The 18,058-nt window shown below is 48.2% G+C and overlaps 1 protein-coding gene across 1 annotated transcript in view; it reads left to right on the forward strand.

The window, feature by feature from the left end:
- LOC144176002 (ATP-binding cassette sub-family C member 2-like) overlaps positions 1–18,058 on the forward strand; it is a 327,158-nt gene that overhangs the window by 49,061 nt on the left and 260,039 nt on the right. Inside the window, exons 4-5 of the mRNA XM_077705088.1 lie at positions 9,886–10,020; positions 16,036–16,097. Of these exons, the coding sequence (XP_077561214.1) occupies positions 9,886–10,020; positions 16,036–16,097 (197 nt within the window). The remainder of the gene's footprint in view (positions 1–9,885; positions 10,021–16,035; positions 16,098–18,058) is intronic.

The raw sequence follows: 18,058 nt of genomic DNA on the forward strand, positions 1-18,058 counted from the left end.
CATTTGATACGCTCCCAAGGCAAGCACCTCGGGGAGCAGTTCCAAACGAGCCAAAGTGTCCCTGAAATCTTCGACGCGATAAGGCCTCGGGCGAACGTCCGCATAAAAGAAGGTGTTTAAAACAGACCGACCTGTTGGCAGCATGGCAAACTCACGGGTAATCTTCCGATTCATGGCCAAAAAATCTGTTTCAGCGGCCAGGGCGCATTCAGCGCTCCTAAGGAGCCAAGCATCGTGCGTCCGCACACTAGCGCGGACGCAGGATGTCCGCAGCAGGATTCTGCTGCCTCCGTGTGTTTTCCAGAGAGACTTATGCCGGCACCAACGTTGGATGACCTAACTAAAGCAGGGGGACAAGGATTAACGCCGGTCTCTCAGAAATCAAGGAAGGCGTAGATTGCAAGCAGAAAAGAACTAAAACAAAGCCCACTATATAGCGTCTAATCACATAAGTTTTCAAAATATTTTTCAGTATTTCCATGGTTCCATCCCCGCGGCAGGCTTTGCTTTCCAAACGACAGATGGCGCCACATGGCCACGAAAGAATGATGGGCGTGCCTCTTTAGTCAAGCGGCAGAGCCAAACTCACAATCGACAAAAAAAAAAAAGAAAAGCTTGAACCGATTGCCCACTCTGTAAAACGTACAACCGACAGAAGCGCAAAAAAGAAGGAAGAAACTGTAATACTGTTTGAGCCACTGACCATGAGCCGTATGTCGTACAGCCTACCGTACCACAACTTTACCCGCACCGAAGAAAATCTAATGGCGAATTCCATTGGGAGAACAGGAGCAAGTGGAGCAAGCAGCCAGAGCAGCACACGGGAGTAACGGGGACGTGTGTTTTCGTTCCGCGAATGAAACATTTGCGCTGCTCCGGGAGCAGTGAAAAGAGGGGGAGGGCGTGATGTCAAGAGTCATGTGACCAAACTTTTCCCGCTCTCGCTTCCCGGAGCATTTCGCGCGCTCGTAAACAGCATCCGCCGTCTTTTCCAGATACGACTCTACCTTCGGTCGCTGCTCCGGCGGGGTGAACAGGTGCCTTTTCCAGATACGACTCTACCTTCGGTCGCTGCTCCGGCTGGGTGAACAGGTGCTCGAACATAAATTCATGCAATGTCAAATGGTCGTCGTCGTCGCTGCTGCTGCTGCTGTCCGATGATGAGTTTGCGCTTTAATATGTGGTGCTTTCATAATCTAAAAGTAGCAGCATCGTCCAGACGACCCCGCTTAGCTGCTGCCGTACGCACTGAGCGACTATCGCGGCTGCTGGCTTCCGCCATTTTTCCTCCGCCACCCGGGGATCAAACCAGAAATGACGTAAAAGAGGTCATGGGACTTCCTCGACGTTCCCTGTTACTCCGCCGCTGGCGACGGAGCACCGAGAACTGCTCTCGGCTGCTCTCGCCGCCAAAAAAGTGCTCCTCCTCGACCAATGAAACACAACGCCCCTGCTCCTGCCCGACCACTGGAAGACGCCAGAACTCGCGAGAGCACTTTGGGTGCAGTTAGGAGTGCTCCTGTTCACCCAATGGAAAGCGCTATAAGTTCCATCATCAGAACCATGCAATGCAGTTCTCAACCTCGCACTTTTGACCGTGAGACGAACTCACAACCCGTGGACCACCAGGGTAACGAACAGGGTAACCGAAAAACTAAAACACAACATATTGCACCTCTATCCAGAAATGGGAGGCAGCTTTGACCAGCTCGGTACCTAAAGATCAGCGCGAGCTGATGAGAGGGCAAGGGAAGGAGTTGCTGCATCCGACGATTAGGGTTCCAACCTTGAGCTCCCCACCATCTATTTACCCCTTTTCCTGAACGTCGAATATTTCTTCCGTTACAAAGACAGCAAAGCGCAAGGGACACCATCATCAGGACAGCATATAAGGCAGTCCTCAACCTCGCAAGTTTGACCGTGAGACTAACTAGCAAAGGGTGGACCCCCGGTTGAATAGAATGGACATGCATAGATGGGTCTATAAGGAGGGGAAGGTCATACTGTCCATGCAGGGATAAAATAATAATATTCAGGGCCAGGAATACACTCGGGAAGCGCAGGACAAGAGCGGATGAAGGTCAATGGGAGATTCCTTCACCATGCAGTCGTCCTAAATAGGACGTTGGTTATAGTAACGGTGAATGTGTCCTAACGCAAAAAAAATAGCTCAGCTTGCACCGGTGGTTCAAGGCTAGAGAAACAGCAGAGCTGGGGATGGACCTAGGTTGCTTCCCCCTTGGATCCCTCTGTCAGTGTGGGGGACACACTGGAACAGCCTTCTAAAGTAAACTTGGCTTCCCCCCTCAGCACTTAGCCTAGCCTAGCAAGAGTGTTGCGAAACCTAACAAAACTTATCAAAGCGTAGCAAAATGTCGGCAAACTTCGCAACAACGGAAAACGCTAGGTCAACCCCAATTCCGCGGTTTTTTTTTTTTGAAACTGAACACCTCTATCACACTCTTTCAACACCTTGCAGGAGACCAAGCACTTTGGAGTTGGTCACCACCCTCTTAACCAGCGAAATATACTGTTTTTTTTTATTAGATGCAACGCATCTCATGCTCGCCCCTCTGTCCTTCCTGTGTCTGTCCGGCGTTGTCCGCACAGCTGCGCCTCTCCTCCTCTCTTCTCTCCGATAGCGAACACTTTTTCCCAAACAGCTGCGGGTTGGCGCAGCGCGCTCTCACTCCGTTGCTAGACGCCGGTGGGCGGCGCTGCGCTCGGCGCTGCGCGCGCTGCGCATGTGCAGTACTCTTTCTCTCCGCGCTCTCCTCTCCTTCGGGCGCTGTGAATATAAAGCGGCATGCCGCGCTCAGACGGTCTCAGTCGACGGTAGTCCGCGTTACGCTTGCACTCTCTCGCAGTACTCGACGATTGCTTGATGCAATCGTCGAGCCCCTAACTGCACTTTACGGACCACAAGGCACTCATTCTCGTCTGCAATAAAGACCGAACCTGAGCATACGTGTAGTGCATGCTTATTGCATGGTGAAAATGGAAAATTACGCCCACCTCCCCTTCGCGTGAGAATCCCTGCTATAAGCGTAATCAATACGACGGAAAACACCAATGGAACCCCCCATGAGATGCGTTGCATCACACCAGGGTTCCCGGGAGGGGAGGTGGGCGTAATTTTTTCAAAACTTAAAATATATGCTTCACGTGCCAAAGCTAAACTTGCGCAGTGAGGCGCAACGTATGTGCAAACGAGCAATCATTGCATGCGAACAATTTATTTTCTTTTGTACATTTCTGACGAGGTGGAGAGAAGGGTATGAGGAAATCTCTTGTACCTTAGAGTGCAATTGTACATGCATGCATGACGTTAATCAAAAGCTTAACACCTTTTACACACCCTTTAAACACCTTACGATAAACCAAGGGTGTTAAAGTTGTTCAAAACCCTTTTTTCAAAACAAAAAGGGTGTGGAGCTACGAAAAGGGAGTTGGGATTAAAAAAAGGTGTAATGGCCTTGCAACAGCTTTTTTCCACTTATGCTGCACCCTTTATGGCCAAAAAGGGCGTTAAGAAATGGGCTATGTACTCGTCATTTCCCCGAACCAGGACAAGCGGCTCCAATTCAGCATCAAACTCCACATTTGAAGGTAGAGAGATCCCCGAGGTCACGGCCCTCAAACTCCTAGGGCTGCACACACAATCCACTAGACTTGGTCCACACAATCCACTAGACACACTCCACCTTCTAATCATCATCTTGGCACCTACGCTTTTATCATATTCGGTGCCCGTAATCTCTCGTCAGCAGCTTTCGCTCGAGCTGCTTCGTCTTCGTCTAGTCGCCATCTTGTAAAATAGAACACCTTTCCTCTTATTTTTAAACGGTGCCGAAACCAGTGATGAGGGCCCTCCGGCAACTCAGAGTTATCTGAACTTTGACCTATCACAACTCCTTCTGATACGCCAAAGTTCAGATAACTCCGGAGGACCCCTCGATGCGGACAACGAACGTACCGTTGTGATGGAGAGTGACGGTGGTGCTACCGAAAGCCGAACGACACGATGGGACAAGAGAGGACGAAGCACCCTCACCTCCGACTATTGCCCAATGGGTCCAGGCAGAGGTCCCATTAAGGGTGAGTGGAATGTCGCAGAGCATCGCGCTACAAAAGACGTGCTACCTATTGCGCACGAACAGAGTACCATTCCGTCTATGATACACCCGGATGAACTGAAGACCAAAAGAAACAAGAAAGGGTAGTGCTCAAAGATTGTGCCCAGACCCAGGACCAACATTAGTCTTGTCCCTCACGAACAGTGATGTTAGCGATGTGTTGGCAACCTTTCTGCACAAGTTACGAAAAACTGAAATCAGATTGATATTGCTCAACGAAGAAATGGAACCGTTTGTCGACATTGAGCCTATAGACCAGGAATTCGCTACCGACATCGAATACGAAGACGAAATTATTCACGTTATGTGCCGAATATATTACCAATTCAAATGCAGAAAATGTGACGCCCTGAAACAAAGCCAGATCTTCGAGTCATTAAATTTAGCAACATACTTCAGAGACTTTTTGACAATTACAGAACGATTTATGACCCAGATCATTTGAAGAACTCACAAGAAGTCTCTATGACAGAAACTCCGCATGCGTCACAGCTCCTACCGCAAGTATCTTTCTCAAGAGAAAAATAAAGATTTGATTTGATTTGATTTGATTTGATTTGAAGTAGAGCATGATAATATGACAAGTTTTTTTGCTGCACGTGATCATCAGGCAGAAGACGCCTTGCTATCGTGTGCCTTCCAGGCGTCAGCCGACGCGACCATGAGCAAGTCAGAAATCTCATCGAGTCCCTTGACGTCGGCACAAGCTATGTATCGGGAGTGCTTCCAAACTGACATCACGGACGTACCACCTGGAGAACTAACAGGGCAGAATGAGCGACAAGGATTGGTAACTAAAAGGCTATCGATGGGCGAGGCTAAAGAGCGGGGTACGGACCATCATGAGAGAGACCCTAAGAGGATTGCCATTGCGAGCATCCTAAAACACAGCCGAATAGTTTGCCCATGCGCATCACAATGACTGTCCAACCAGGAAAGTACAAATATCCAGATAGAAGCATAAAGGAGCTAAGAAGGTGTTTTCAGGCCGTGATGTATATAAATTGGTTGAATACACATCCGAGTTCAGAGGCGTCGAAGAGCTACTTCGAATTTCCGCCTGGCTGCGTCGTCTGCACTGACTCTACCGAAATGTGCTCCGAAGACGGCCCCTGCTGCAGCTTCGGCTATCTTGTGACGTTCCTCTGTTGCATAGTTTGATGTTTTCGAGGGTCATACATCCAACCTCTATGTTTGCCGTACGATTTGAGATAAAAGTTCGCAGGTAGTTGTACAGTTTCCCGCCTAGGTTTAACTTACTGAAGTTGTGCAGGATGACTGTGTGTCTGACGTTGTAAAAGGCTTTGGCGACGTCAAAACCGACGATGGCTCTAGTATCTTTACTTGCGTTGTCAATGATGTATTCTCTGATTTGGAGCATTACGTCGCAGACCGAAAGCTTAGCCCGGAATCCTATCAGGGAGTCTGGATATTTCGTCCTGGAGCTATCGGCTAAGTCTGGTCTGGACTACGTGTTGCATTAGTTGCCGACACATTATGTGATGGAGATCGGTCTGAGATTTTCGAAGCTTTCCCTGGTATTCTGAGTCCCTCCTCCACTCGAGTGTCCAGTGGCACCGATTTGCCGATTTGGAACCGGTTGGAACCGATTTGCCCATGCATAAGCATTGCGAAATCCCCCCCCCCCCCCCCCCCGCCGAGTGAAGGGAGCAAGTGGGGTGGAGGAGAGACTCACAATACGGCCCTTAGCGTCTTTCTACGTTTCGGAATGAGGGCCAGATTGGCCCTTTTCAATTCCGGAGGAATCTTGTCTCTGTCCCAGCATTTTCGCATGCAAGCGGCAAAGTCACAGATAGACTCCTCGGTGAGATTTTGCAGCATTTTGTTGCTGACTTCGTCTGGCACAGCGGCAGTTTTAGCCCTAAGGCGATATATCTCTGCTCTAACTTCCGCTACTGTAAGCGGGGCATGCAGGGCCTAGTTTGCCGCTACCGCGCATTCGGGAAGAGTTTCATGGGTGGAAGGCCTCAGTTGTCGGTTATGGGCCTCGTCTAGTAACTCTTGCGTGGTTCCTTCGAACTTGTAGACTAAGGTTTGGAGTTGCCGGTGCACCTCCGACCTAGCCTTCTCCGGATCGAGTAGGTGTCTAAATACCACGTTTTTGCGTTTCCGATCTCTTTTTTCATCTCATTGCATGTGTTTGCCCAATTTAGTCTCCTTACTTAAAGGTGCAATCCTCTTACGTAGGTTCCTGTCCCATCCGTTATGTTTGAGTTTCTCCTAAACTTCTTTTTTTTTCCATAAGCCGACGAGGCGACTGTCAGTCGTTTCGATCCCTTTGTCCATATCTGTCTCGCCCGTTGCCGCTGGAGCGGCTTAGAGAAGTTTCTTACTGTATCGGATCGCTTTTCGTCACGTCTCTGCTTGACAGTTCCCAGCTAGTGATTTTGTATTTGCGCCTTTTCAAAACTGGTGTCTCATTGCTGACTACGATCTCTAAGATTTTATGATCACTGCCTATGTCTTCCTCGGCATTTCGCGATGTGGCCTCGACTCCGCCGTGGGTGAGGGTATGGTCGGGTGTCGTGACTGGCGACACCTTGTCGGCTTAAAGGGGTCGGCGATTAGCAGTGGATCGCGGCGCTCGATTGCCTCGCACAGGGTCCTACCTTTGACTAGAGTGCGTTTGTACCCCCCAGCTGGATGTGGGGCATTGAAATCTCCCATGACCACCAAGGAGGAACACTTGGCCAGAGTTTTAAAGACGATAGCCTTTCTTGAGCTACCTAAACGCAGAAATTTTGGTCAGTCTGTATGTCTGTCTGTCTGTCTGTAACTCGATTCAGCCATTCGGCCAAAGTGAAGCGGAATCTCAACAATAGGTTTACATGCCCACAGCCAAATCTGAACGTCTAAGTCCGATGGCAACTTTCATACTAGTCAACATTGTTCAAGACGAACAAAACGTTACTCAAATATGAGGTAGAAAATCAATACATAAGTATTATTTGCGGTGTTTCTTTATTTTAAAAATTCTGGGTGCTTGATTTTTGCGATAGAAAATGAAGTACATCCATTGCTGAAAACAAATTCCCTCTATTGCCTCCTATCGCCCACGCCGCTATGGCTTCTGGCGGCATTTTAAGAAATCAAACGGTAACAGTCGCGAAGGGATCCACTAGATTGGTTCCACGTTCCGCTTGAAACCCGCGTGGAGTAGGGCAACGTGGTTCTATAAAGGCTGTAGTAAGGTGCCTCGATTGACACACGTCTCCGCCGTACGGCAGCGCTGGTGTCGGGTCCCCGGCGTGGAACACTGTAACGCGGTAACTTTAAACTGACCTGAGTAAACCTCTAGCGTATTTGCCTATAGGGAGGAACGAGGCGGGAGAGAAAGAACATAAGAGGTGGGCGTGAAAGAGAAGGGAGGCATTTACTTGGCAGGGGCGCCACACGACAGTCGCAAACGGAGCGGATACGCAGCGAACGGAGCGGATACGCGGCCTTCTGCCTTCTAAGTGACACGGTTTGGGAATGGTATTCGTGAATCCAAAAGAAAACATTTTGGTTGAAATAGGGAACTACCATATCAAACGTGATTGCATCCTTACGATTCGTTGAGTTTTGAACTGGTGCTTTGTATATATAAAAATGCAATTGTGTTTTCAGAGGACGAAGTACTGATGTGTGCATTTTGTAAAATTGGTCTGTCTTTATGTAGCATTAGGATAGTTTCCTCCCATCTCCTCAAACACGACACAAGGTAGGCTTGGGGGTGGGGGTGGGGAATATAGGGCCGCGGCCGACAACCAAACCCTCTACGTATCGCAATGGTCAACCTTAATTAAGCAAATCTGTTGGGCAAGTTGGTGCATTATGATTCAAAAAATAGAGCGCGACTTGGACAACGACGGCAAAGAAGGACGACGGGACAAGCGCTCATCTTGCAACTAACATTTATTAAGGCATCGTCTCATATTTATACATGAATCATCAGGAGCATGCGCGCGCGCACTTCGGTACACTACATATGGAACGCATCAACCAGATAACATGATCAAATTGACGTTTTCAAAAACTCAAACTCACTGGCACGCAAAAACACAGAAGTATGGCTGACGCACTTGTCCGCTTTCTGCTTAATATAAAACGCTTCCAAGAGCTCCCTCGCCACTGTATTATCACGCCTGCCGAGAATTCTAATCTGCTCGAAGAAAGGTCTGCATTTTTTCAAAGGACTGACAGGCCTGCAATCTTGGCAATGCGCGGGTAAATGCGCGCGCGTATCATTGTTAAGAGAAGAACTATGCTGGCGTGCCCGGTCATTCACACATCTGCCCGTCTGACCGATGTAGGCCTCCCCGCATGAAAGCGGCATCTCGTAGACTACCCCGACGTCACAGCGCACAAAGCGCATGGCATGCTTCTTTTCGCACTTCTTCGGTTTGGGCTTGCCGGAAATTTGCGTACACAGGCGGCCAAGTTTTTGTGGAGCAGAAAACACCACTGGCACTTGGTACCGTTCTGCCACTTTCTTCAGGTTGTGCGTAAATCTATGTATATAGGGCAGACCTACAGGCTTCGCCTTAGGTTGTTCTGGCCGCTTCGCACCTACCTGGCCTTTGGCTTTCCGGAGCAAGGCTTTGGCAACACCCACCAAGACATAGCTCGGGTAATCGACCGACAGAAGTCTCTTCAGTTGAGATTCAAAGCTCTCTTGAACAGCATGTGCACAGGATTTCTTCAGTGCAGATTCTAAAACTAGAGACGCTATGGCCCTTTTAACCGTCTTTGAATTAGATGATGAATATGGCAGAAGCTGTTTACGGGCACGCGGGCGATAGACCCAACAAACATGGTCGGATGAAAACTTAAAATTAATATCTAAAAACTGCAGGGTGTCATCACTCGGAACCTCGTGTGTAAATGCAAGGCCTTTCCCATGGCGGCTAAAATTCTGTAAAATCCCTTCTGCGGTTGCAATGCATTCCTTGTCATTTGACGAGGATGTTGTTCCGCGTGTGTTTAGATATATCGACGATTTTTTAGTGGTTTTAAGAAAACAGTGTTCACCTAACTACATTGAATTGCGCACTTCATGCAATCAACGACAAAAATATGAACGGCTTCCTGATGACATAGTTGCACAGACCTCGTGTTTGAGACGACGCCATTGGTGCAGTAAGCCGAACATATCTCTGAGCACACCTCCTTCATGATGGTCAATGCATTGGAAAGGAGAGTCGATTGAAGAAGTACTATTTGAAGAATAAAAGTGGTCTCTAACCTTACTATAATTCTGCTCGAAGTTCTACGCCTTAATATTCATTTCCCAGTCGAAACGGCTAAACAGCGGCGCTCAAATGCTGCATTAGGCAGTACATAAACGTCAGACACTTTTTTTCGGTGGGCCGGCAACTGGCGCCTTACGACACCTTGGCACCGCACCTGCTGGGCCGTGTCCGGCCGACGACAATGAATTGCGCACTTAATGCAATCAACGACAAAAATATGAACGGCTTGCTGATGACAGAAGCTTTATTGCTTTATTCCGTGGTATACACTTAATTCAAAATTTTGTTTTGGATATTTTTAGGCCCAAGTCGTGCCTTGTACTCACGAGTCACGGCCAAAATTTCCAAGCAAACAAGTAAATGCATTCCAAAATATAGATTATATTCTAAGCAAGAGACCGTATATGGTGTATTTTTAAATGTGTGCAGTTAAAATAAACGTCTACAACACTATAACTGAGCGCTGGAAATTTATTTCTTTTTTTAACTTACAGGAGATAAACATGTCAGCAGCAAATATCGACAAGGAAATAATTATCGTTAGTCTTGTTTTGGTGGTGACAACGGCTGGCAATTTCCTGTTTTCGGAGGCGGAAGACTTGGTCCTCAAGAGGCGACCTCCTTCAGGGGTGAGTTGTCACTTTGTTCTACGCGGATGTGGCTCCTTCAAATCATGAATTCCAATTATTTATCGGTGCACAGTGTGTTGGGGATCTTCCGAGGTGGTCCGTAGTCAGCATCTGCGTCATTATTCAGGAAGCATCTCGAGCTGTGACCGGCACGTTGTCGCCTTCTGTTCATATCACAGGTTATAAAAGTTATCAAAACACGCCAATTGGTAAGCGTGCGCAATTGTTAACCTCTAGAAAGCGCACTTGGGCAAGTATCTTTCAGTACAGTTGAGTATCCGGCTCTGACGTGGGCAAAACAAGTTTTTAGTTAATGTAAAAAAAGTGACGGCTGCATCAGACGTAGCCCTGCTAGGTCTGAGTCGTGATTTTGTTTTCACATTTACTTAGCAGTAGCCTTAGGAGTAGCATTACGAAGCAGTATTACTTAGCATAGCGGAACAAATGAACTGTGGAGCCATGCTTGCGACCGATGGAATGCTTAGGATAGTGTTGGAAGCAGTGCTGCGTGCTGCGCACAGCTTCACAGTACGTGCGACAGTGGCACAAGTCGGAAGTATAACTGTCACAGCGTCATTGTTGAGGTATATTGCATGAATCAGTTTTCTCTTTATTACACGAACGCAGATAAGCTTTCCACGGAGAAGCCACATGAGGACATCTGACGCTTGGCTTATTACGTCCAGCCGATTGTTTCTTATTGTTTTTTTTTACTGAAACATTCATACACATAAAACCAAATTAACTTCACTGTGGTTTTTCACATTGGATTTTTGTGGTGCAGTTTCCCTTTCACGCCCTAAATTTACACTTTGTCTCAAGTGAAGGTCGCGTCAACCCTTCTGAAGCGAAATTTGTATTGGTTGACATGCGCCGTCGGTGGCTAGTCAGCTTTGTTAGCTTTGCCGCAAGGCAACGCTAACTTTGTTCACGGGCTCTCGTGACGACGACGATGACTGTGATGATGATGGTGCCCTTGAAGTGTTTGGCGCGTACACACTCGGGTGAAGTGGCCAGAGAGAGTGTTGACTGTCCCTCTTGTTAGAGCCCGTGGGTGCTGACGCGCTCCCAGGGGCGCTGTTCTCGCTCACCGTTCGCAGCTGGCATAGGTGTCACGCCAAAATGGGAGCAAATCAGCGTCTTCACTCGCAGCGTCCCTCTCTTCTAGGGCGGCATGGGTTGGCGGCGCGTGGTTCGCTCCGTGAAAAAGGGGGGAGCCGTTGGAGAATTTAAAGATTCCCGACAATCGCAGAAGAATGACCTACAATAACTCTTACCAAGCATTCGCGTTCACGTACAACTCATCGAAATGAAAGAGTGTTTGTCGATCGATGGTTTTGCGTTTTCATTTATGACACTGCGTTTTGATTTTGGCACAATCGTTGTCGTTTTGCACGCATCCCTCCCCCTTAATGCTTATAACTGAAGCCTAAAACATTTCGCGGGATTGGGCATCACGGTACTGTTTTAAGATGCGGGTCTCCTTGAGCTTGGGGTGGCAATCTTTGCAATTCTTGCAGTGCAAGGCAAGATTGCTCCCTGTTCCTGTGCGCATGTTATATGCGTGCTCACGGAGGCGGTCGTTAACGCACATGCCACTCTGGCCCTCATAGGCCCACCCGCACGAAAGTGGGATCTCGTAAACAATACAGTCCACGCATTTAACACACTTTTTGTTCGTTCTTCGTCGCACACTTGGCCCTGGGTTCCTTTCAGTGTTGTACACGTTCCTCTAAAACAGGAACGAAAGCTCGTTCCTCGTTGCTTCCCAATTTTGAAACGAGTTCCCCTTACAAGTTCCTTTATTGCGAAAGGAACACGTTCCAGTTCCACCTCAAAATATGGAACGTGTCGTTACATTAACGTTAAATTTCATTTTTTAAATTAAAATGTGCTGTCGGATAATCCTGAGGCGAAATACAGTGAGAAATCTAAAACTCACACAGCACTACGCATATTATACGAATAGGAACACCGCTGACAGCAGATTATGTGGAGATAAAAACAATCCGAAGAAACGCTCCCGACGAACTTTTCCCGACGAACTTTTCTAACTCCGATTTTGGTGCTCTTTTAAGAAAGCTGCCGACAACAGTATTTGCAAGTTTATTTTAGTGTCACAGCGCTGCCGGCATGAAACACGTCATCTTTTCTGCATTTTCTGGGCCAACAGAATGTTTGTAAAGGTGCTTTCTTGCGATAGTGGGAGTGCGACTTTTATTTAGAGAAAATTACTTGCAAAATACACCAGAAACATCGGCCGATTTCCTTAGCCTATGTGCATGTGGCAAAAAGAGTTAATCTACATTATAAAGTGTTGTAGTAAATAAAAGGCTCTGACAAAAGATTTAATTAGTTGGCTCAGTAATAGGTGTTTCTCGAACAAGGTATCAACAGAAATATTGAAATGCTCAGTTTATTAAAATAACTGGCGCAAATAAAAATGGCATCAATGTAAATGTGCAACCACTGGAGTAGATTTTTGGGCTCCATAACCCAAGTTACGCGGAAATATAGAATGACTGTTTAAAACAAGTAAGCACGAGAAATTTGTTTGCCGGAAAGCTTGCGCGCCGAAACGTCCGTGCACCCAAATAAATTTCCCTACACCGAACTGCCGAGCACCGAAATGTCCTAGACCCTAGCGGAGAGGGGAGGAGGGGGGGTTGGGGGGGGCGTAGCGTTTAAAGTCAAACCCGGTTACAGCGAACTGCAATATGCGCCACGATTAGTTCGATATATCCAACAGTTCGGTATAGCCGAACTCGCCTATAATGAGTTTATTGTTCAGAATTCGCAATACGCGGGAAACCCCTTGCCATACCCGCATGCAGAAATGAAGAAAATAAAGTATGTCATTACTAGAGACGAGAACTTTAGGCAAAATGCCTTTTTTTTTCTTGAGTCCGTATCAAGCCTATTTACCATATAAGCATGAACTAAGGGAAGGGGAGCATTTAAGAAATAGTTCATTGTGCCTCTAATGCTTATTTTTACTATATGGGTTTTTGAGCGCCTATTTCGACTATATAGGCCCATAGCCCTAAAAATGCCTTTTTGTGTTATAGTATGTGCTTTTTTAGTTTTTCGAGTCGCTGCTCTGCACGGACTGTTCTCGCTTCAGGAACCCACAACAAAATGTTTGTCGCACCCAGTTCGCCAAAAAAAAAATCCGCGAACCATGCCAAAAAAGCCCAGAAATGCAAGCCGTGCACAAGCCACCGCCACCTACACCTCGTCACATCGGCCGAGCTTCCAGAGGTCCGTACGCAGCGAACCACAGCCAACCTTACCCCGACGTCACCCTTGTCCACACGAGCTGTTTTGTTCTATGTCCTTCTGACTCGCTGTGTCGGCGGACCAATGGCGAGAACTTTTGCCCATGTGCCCCCTCCATTGCTAAAGCAATAAAAACCACGGCACCGATGAATCTATGGGATTCAACGGTGCTGTGAAGAGCTGAGCAGGACTGGTTGCTCTACTCTGTCAACGAATAAATACATGCAGTTAAGGTCTTTCTACTGTTTGCAGTTGTGTCTTCAAGCAGCAGTTACTGATTGTGCCTCTTCCACCACATGTCATATTGCTGAGACTTACAAATTCGGCTGAGGGCGGAAATTTACTACAAATACACTCGCCGGTACAACTACCACCATTGCAGACAACAAAAGCGAGACAGGCGAAATTGTTTACACCATACTACACTTGAACGTGACTTGGCACATCTATGTGCTTATTTCACACTCTTAGCAGAAAGCATTTCCGCAGCTGAGAGCTTTTGCGCCACTCTGACTAAGAATGCTAAGCTCATTTCGAAGGTCCAGGACTTACCCGCCACAATCCCCAAAGGGCCGGTTTCTGATAGAGCCATTCCTGTCTGACAATCTGCCATTCCATGTGACATAAAATTCCTGGATTCCCTGTGCTAAAAGAGCTGCCGAATGTTCTGAATGTTCTAAGCGCCAAACGTAAATATACTCGGGCCTTCACCAGACCGCTGGTGAAGGCCCGAGGAACGGACGTGTAGCCTTGTCAGAGGCTTGTTGTCCGTCCCCTGATGGGAACAGCCGGGGCGGCCTTCCGGCGAAAAGGCTGGCATCGTATTTGGCAGCTGGGCCATGTACGCGGCGAGAGCTGCTGCCTCTGGAACCAGTCCACGTTTCAGCAGGCGTGCAGAACGACGCTGATGAATGAGTTCATCAAGCGTGTTTAGTTGGGCTTCTGCATGGAGCTGTGGAATTAGTTTTAGGCGGGGGAGTCCAGTAATAGCGCGCTTGGCGGCCCTGTTAATAGCCTCCAGCCGGTCCCAGTCACCTCGCGTCATGTTCTGGAACTGTGCCTAGTACACGAGCCTTGGCTGCAGGACGGAGCGCACTAAGAAACGAGAAATCGTCCAGCAGTCCCCGCCAGACTTTTGGGAGATTCGGCGAAGAAGGTGGAGCATTTGTCCAGCTTTCTGTCGAGCAGATCGGAGCCACTGAGTGGCTGAACCTGAAGCCGATATCTCCAATCCGAGAACCCGAAGGTGTCAAACAATGGGAATGGAGGGCCCATTCAGCTGCAGTGCAATCGTAGATAACGCAAGGAAGCGACGGCCCCAAGCGTTCGCGACGGGAAGCGCAGCAGTCTTCTCTTGAGAGAGGGTAAGGCCCGCATACTCGCACCATTTCTGGCAGTCTGTTAAGGCTTGCTGGAGGCACTCTGCTTGTCGGAACAGGTCTGGACAGGTCTGACCATACAGTAATGTCATCCGCGTACACGAGGAAATACGTCTTGCATAGTGGAAAGGTGCCAAGCTAGCGGCAACAACACAATGTTAAAAAGTAGCGGAAACAGAACAGAGCCTTGTCGTACGCCGCGTACTTGTGTAAACGAGCCGAAGCTTCCGCCATTGATGCGTATATAAAAATACCGGTGTTGAAGAAACTTCTCCTGACCACGACGCAACCGCAGGTCGCTTCCCGAACGAACGTAATGCGAAAAGAAGGGCAACAAGTACTTCTACGCTGCCGGAAGCAGCCCGTCAACGATAAACTATGGGCGTCGCTCCTCCGACCTCCGCCAGGAGGCTCTGTGCCACCGCCACTTGCCACACGCCCCATGCCGAGGATCGTCGCCAGCTGTGCTGTCACTGCTGAGAAGCCGGACACATCTGACTAGGCCGCCCATGCCGACAGCTACAACTCCCCATTGACTTACCCCACCTGCTGTCTGGAGAATGCTCAGATGAGATCGACGAGTACCTCTCCCACAATGCCAAGCTGAAGCGTGTTTCTACCGTTCGCTGCTAGCCTATCCATATGTATCGCTAAGTCGCTGCAGCAAACCCTGTCAGGCGACATGGCGGAAACTCAAGGCGGCCGCTTCTGGGGGTGAAGTGGCTCCATGGCGAAAAAACACGAGTCCATCGACTTTTCAGGGGCGCCCAGAAGGACAGCAAGCCCCACGGCGAGCCCAGAGCGCGACGCCGCAGAGTGTCCCTGAATCAGTGTAAAACGCCGCCGACGAGATCTGCCTGACTTCTACAGGCCGTCTCCGTAAATGTCGAGGCCCTTGCAGCAGATCGAAGTGGACCTTCTAGGGCCCTTCCCTGTGTCACAAAACTATAACCATGGTCTGTTCTAGCCACAGTACATGACTCGCTGCTTGGTCAGAGACCACCTTTCTTCACAAGAGGACTGTCCACCCGAGAAGCTTTGGTGATAATCTTTGTCTTTGTAAGCTGGCTTTCCCACATTGCTTTTTGTTTGGCGCACGCGTACGTCATGGAATTTGGGATCCTACGCTACGAAGGTTTGCTCAAAGCGAGCAACAACGGCCAAAGCGTTATATGGGAGCGTCCACATGTGGCACGAGGCGAAACGGAAAATGCTCTCGTTTCATTTGCTTTTATGCTTGCTTCCGCATCACGGCTATCGGATAATGCTTTCCGATTCGGTACATGTTAAGAACTGCCTAGATGACCTCGTGTGCCATCTATTACACAGAGGGTACTGTTTTTTCACCTGATTTCAGAAGCAGAAAGATGAAGATACATCATCAGTGTTTGGCCGGCAAGCCTGCGTGGCCATATTTCCGTAAGTGCAACATGTTTTAGCACTACTAAGTGTATAGAAGGGAAGTTAGAATCAAGAGTTCACGCAGGGTTCGCCCACCTGACACAAGAAACGTTACGAAGGCTTCATACGGGCTTTGCAGGGCGGAAACCGAGATGCTTCTCGCCAACAGAATAATACTGCTAACCCTAAAAACTGTAAACGTTACATTTGCAGTGTAGGACGCCTTACAGCTTATAAAACTCCCTGCTTTGTGCTTCTTAAGACACTTCAAATTTTCTTCTTTGCCTGGCTGTCGACTTTGGTACACATCTTTTTTGCACCCTTATCACCCCAAAAAGGTGCAGTATAGGTGTAATAAGTATTTGGAGGCGATTACACCTTTTTTCCGAGGTTCCAACAGGCTAATTTTTAGCCTTAGACCCTTTTTGCGTGGCCAAAACAGTGGGGACCAAATGCAACACCTTCGATTATATGTAGGGTGTAAAGGGTATGAAATGGGTGTTTGTTATTTGATTATAGCGATGATTATTAAAGCCTAGCTTTCCAAACGCCTCCCTCGCCGATTGTGGAAGATTTTCAAGTCCACTGCCGTAGCATCTCCTTACGAAGCAGTGCGGCCCCAATGATATATGGTAAAATTATTGTTACTGCAAAACAGTTGTTATGCAATAATTATACAGCAAACCAATTAGTGGTAAAACCTGGAAATTCCGTTCCTTTACTACTCATGGAATTGTTACGCGAGTCAAGTAGAATGATGACATTATTTGTCCATATTGCATTAATGGTTTGCTCCTGTCAATAAGAATGACTTTTGTTTGAAACGTATACAAAATATTGCCCTGAATGCACACTAAACCCTTCGCATCAGATAATTCTCTCCAAAAGCAGGAAAACGTGTTGGAAGGTGGTCATACCTTTTTTGTTTTAAAGCAAAGCTTTTTACCTCTACAACACAAGGGTTCTTTCGCGACCGTTGGTGTCAACAGAAAACTCCCGCGAACAAATAAAAAATTTACTGGCACCTCCAGGAATCGAACCTGGAACTAATAGAGTAACAAAGCCAGAGCCTGTTGTCTTACCGCTTTAACTACTTTTTTTTTCTTTACTGCACGGAAAACTGCCCTTAATACAGCCTACAAAAGTTATGAGTCATCCAAGAAGATGCACATCACTGCAGCTAGAATAAGCCGTCCGCTAAAACTCTGGCAAGGAGACGCACGCGTCCAACAGATGCAGCCATTCTGGTGGGTCACTTTGCGCCGCATAAATGCTCCGCACCAACGCAGCTTGCTCCCGAAAAATGGACTTCGTTGGGCGAGGGGGTTCCGCGTGCCTGTCCGTCATGCCCACGCGGAGACGGGGAAGACAAGTGGTGCACTCACCAAGCGCATCTACGGGTTTAACCCCTGCATTCTCGGTTAATGCCACGTGATAGCGATTAACGGAAGCTCACACCAACCCACGGCATCTTCCTTTTAGTAATCCAATGTGCTAACGCCTGTGGCTTCCAGTGTTCACGTAAAAACTCTCAGCTCCTTGCCGTCCGCCCTCACGCCAAAGGACACCTCAAGGGACACATTCGAATACTCCTTGATGGCCAGGCCATCACTCCAAGCCCCAACATCAAGATCTTGCCCCAACATCAAGCCCCAACATTTTCAGGCCAACACCAAGGGTGACGTATCCTTGCAGCGCCTCAAACACAGCATCAATAAAGTCATACACGTGATCAGGCGAGAGTTGCCACCAAGAATCGAAGCCTCAAGGTATCCGATACCTTTACAAAGGCGGTTGAGCAAGCCATTGATCTTCCCATGAGTGCGTTCACAGAGGCTGCTTACCACGGGGCTCTAAAACACGGTGGAAGAGCTGATAGCGGGCCATCTTTCTACCCAGTAGCTCCGAATGAGCAGAGCTGCGGCGGTTCGCCGCATCCTTCACCAGATTGGCTGGGCTGCACGGAATGTCACTCCGCT

Source organism: Haemaphysalis longicornis, unplaced genomic scaffold (genome assembly GCF_048455015.1).
Source record: "Haemaphysalis longicornis isolate Haplotype H1 unplaced genomic scaffold, Haemaphysalis longicornis Haplotype H1 scaffold_3, whole genome shotgun sequence".
In the NCBI taxonomy this organism is placed as follows: domain Eukaryota; kingdom Metazoa; phylum Arthropoda; class Arachnida; order Ixodida; family Ixodidae; genus Haemaphysalis; species Haemaphysalis longicornis.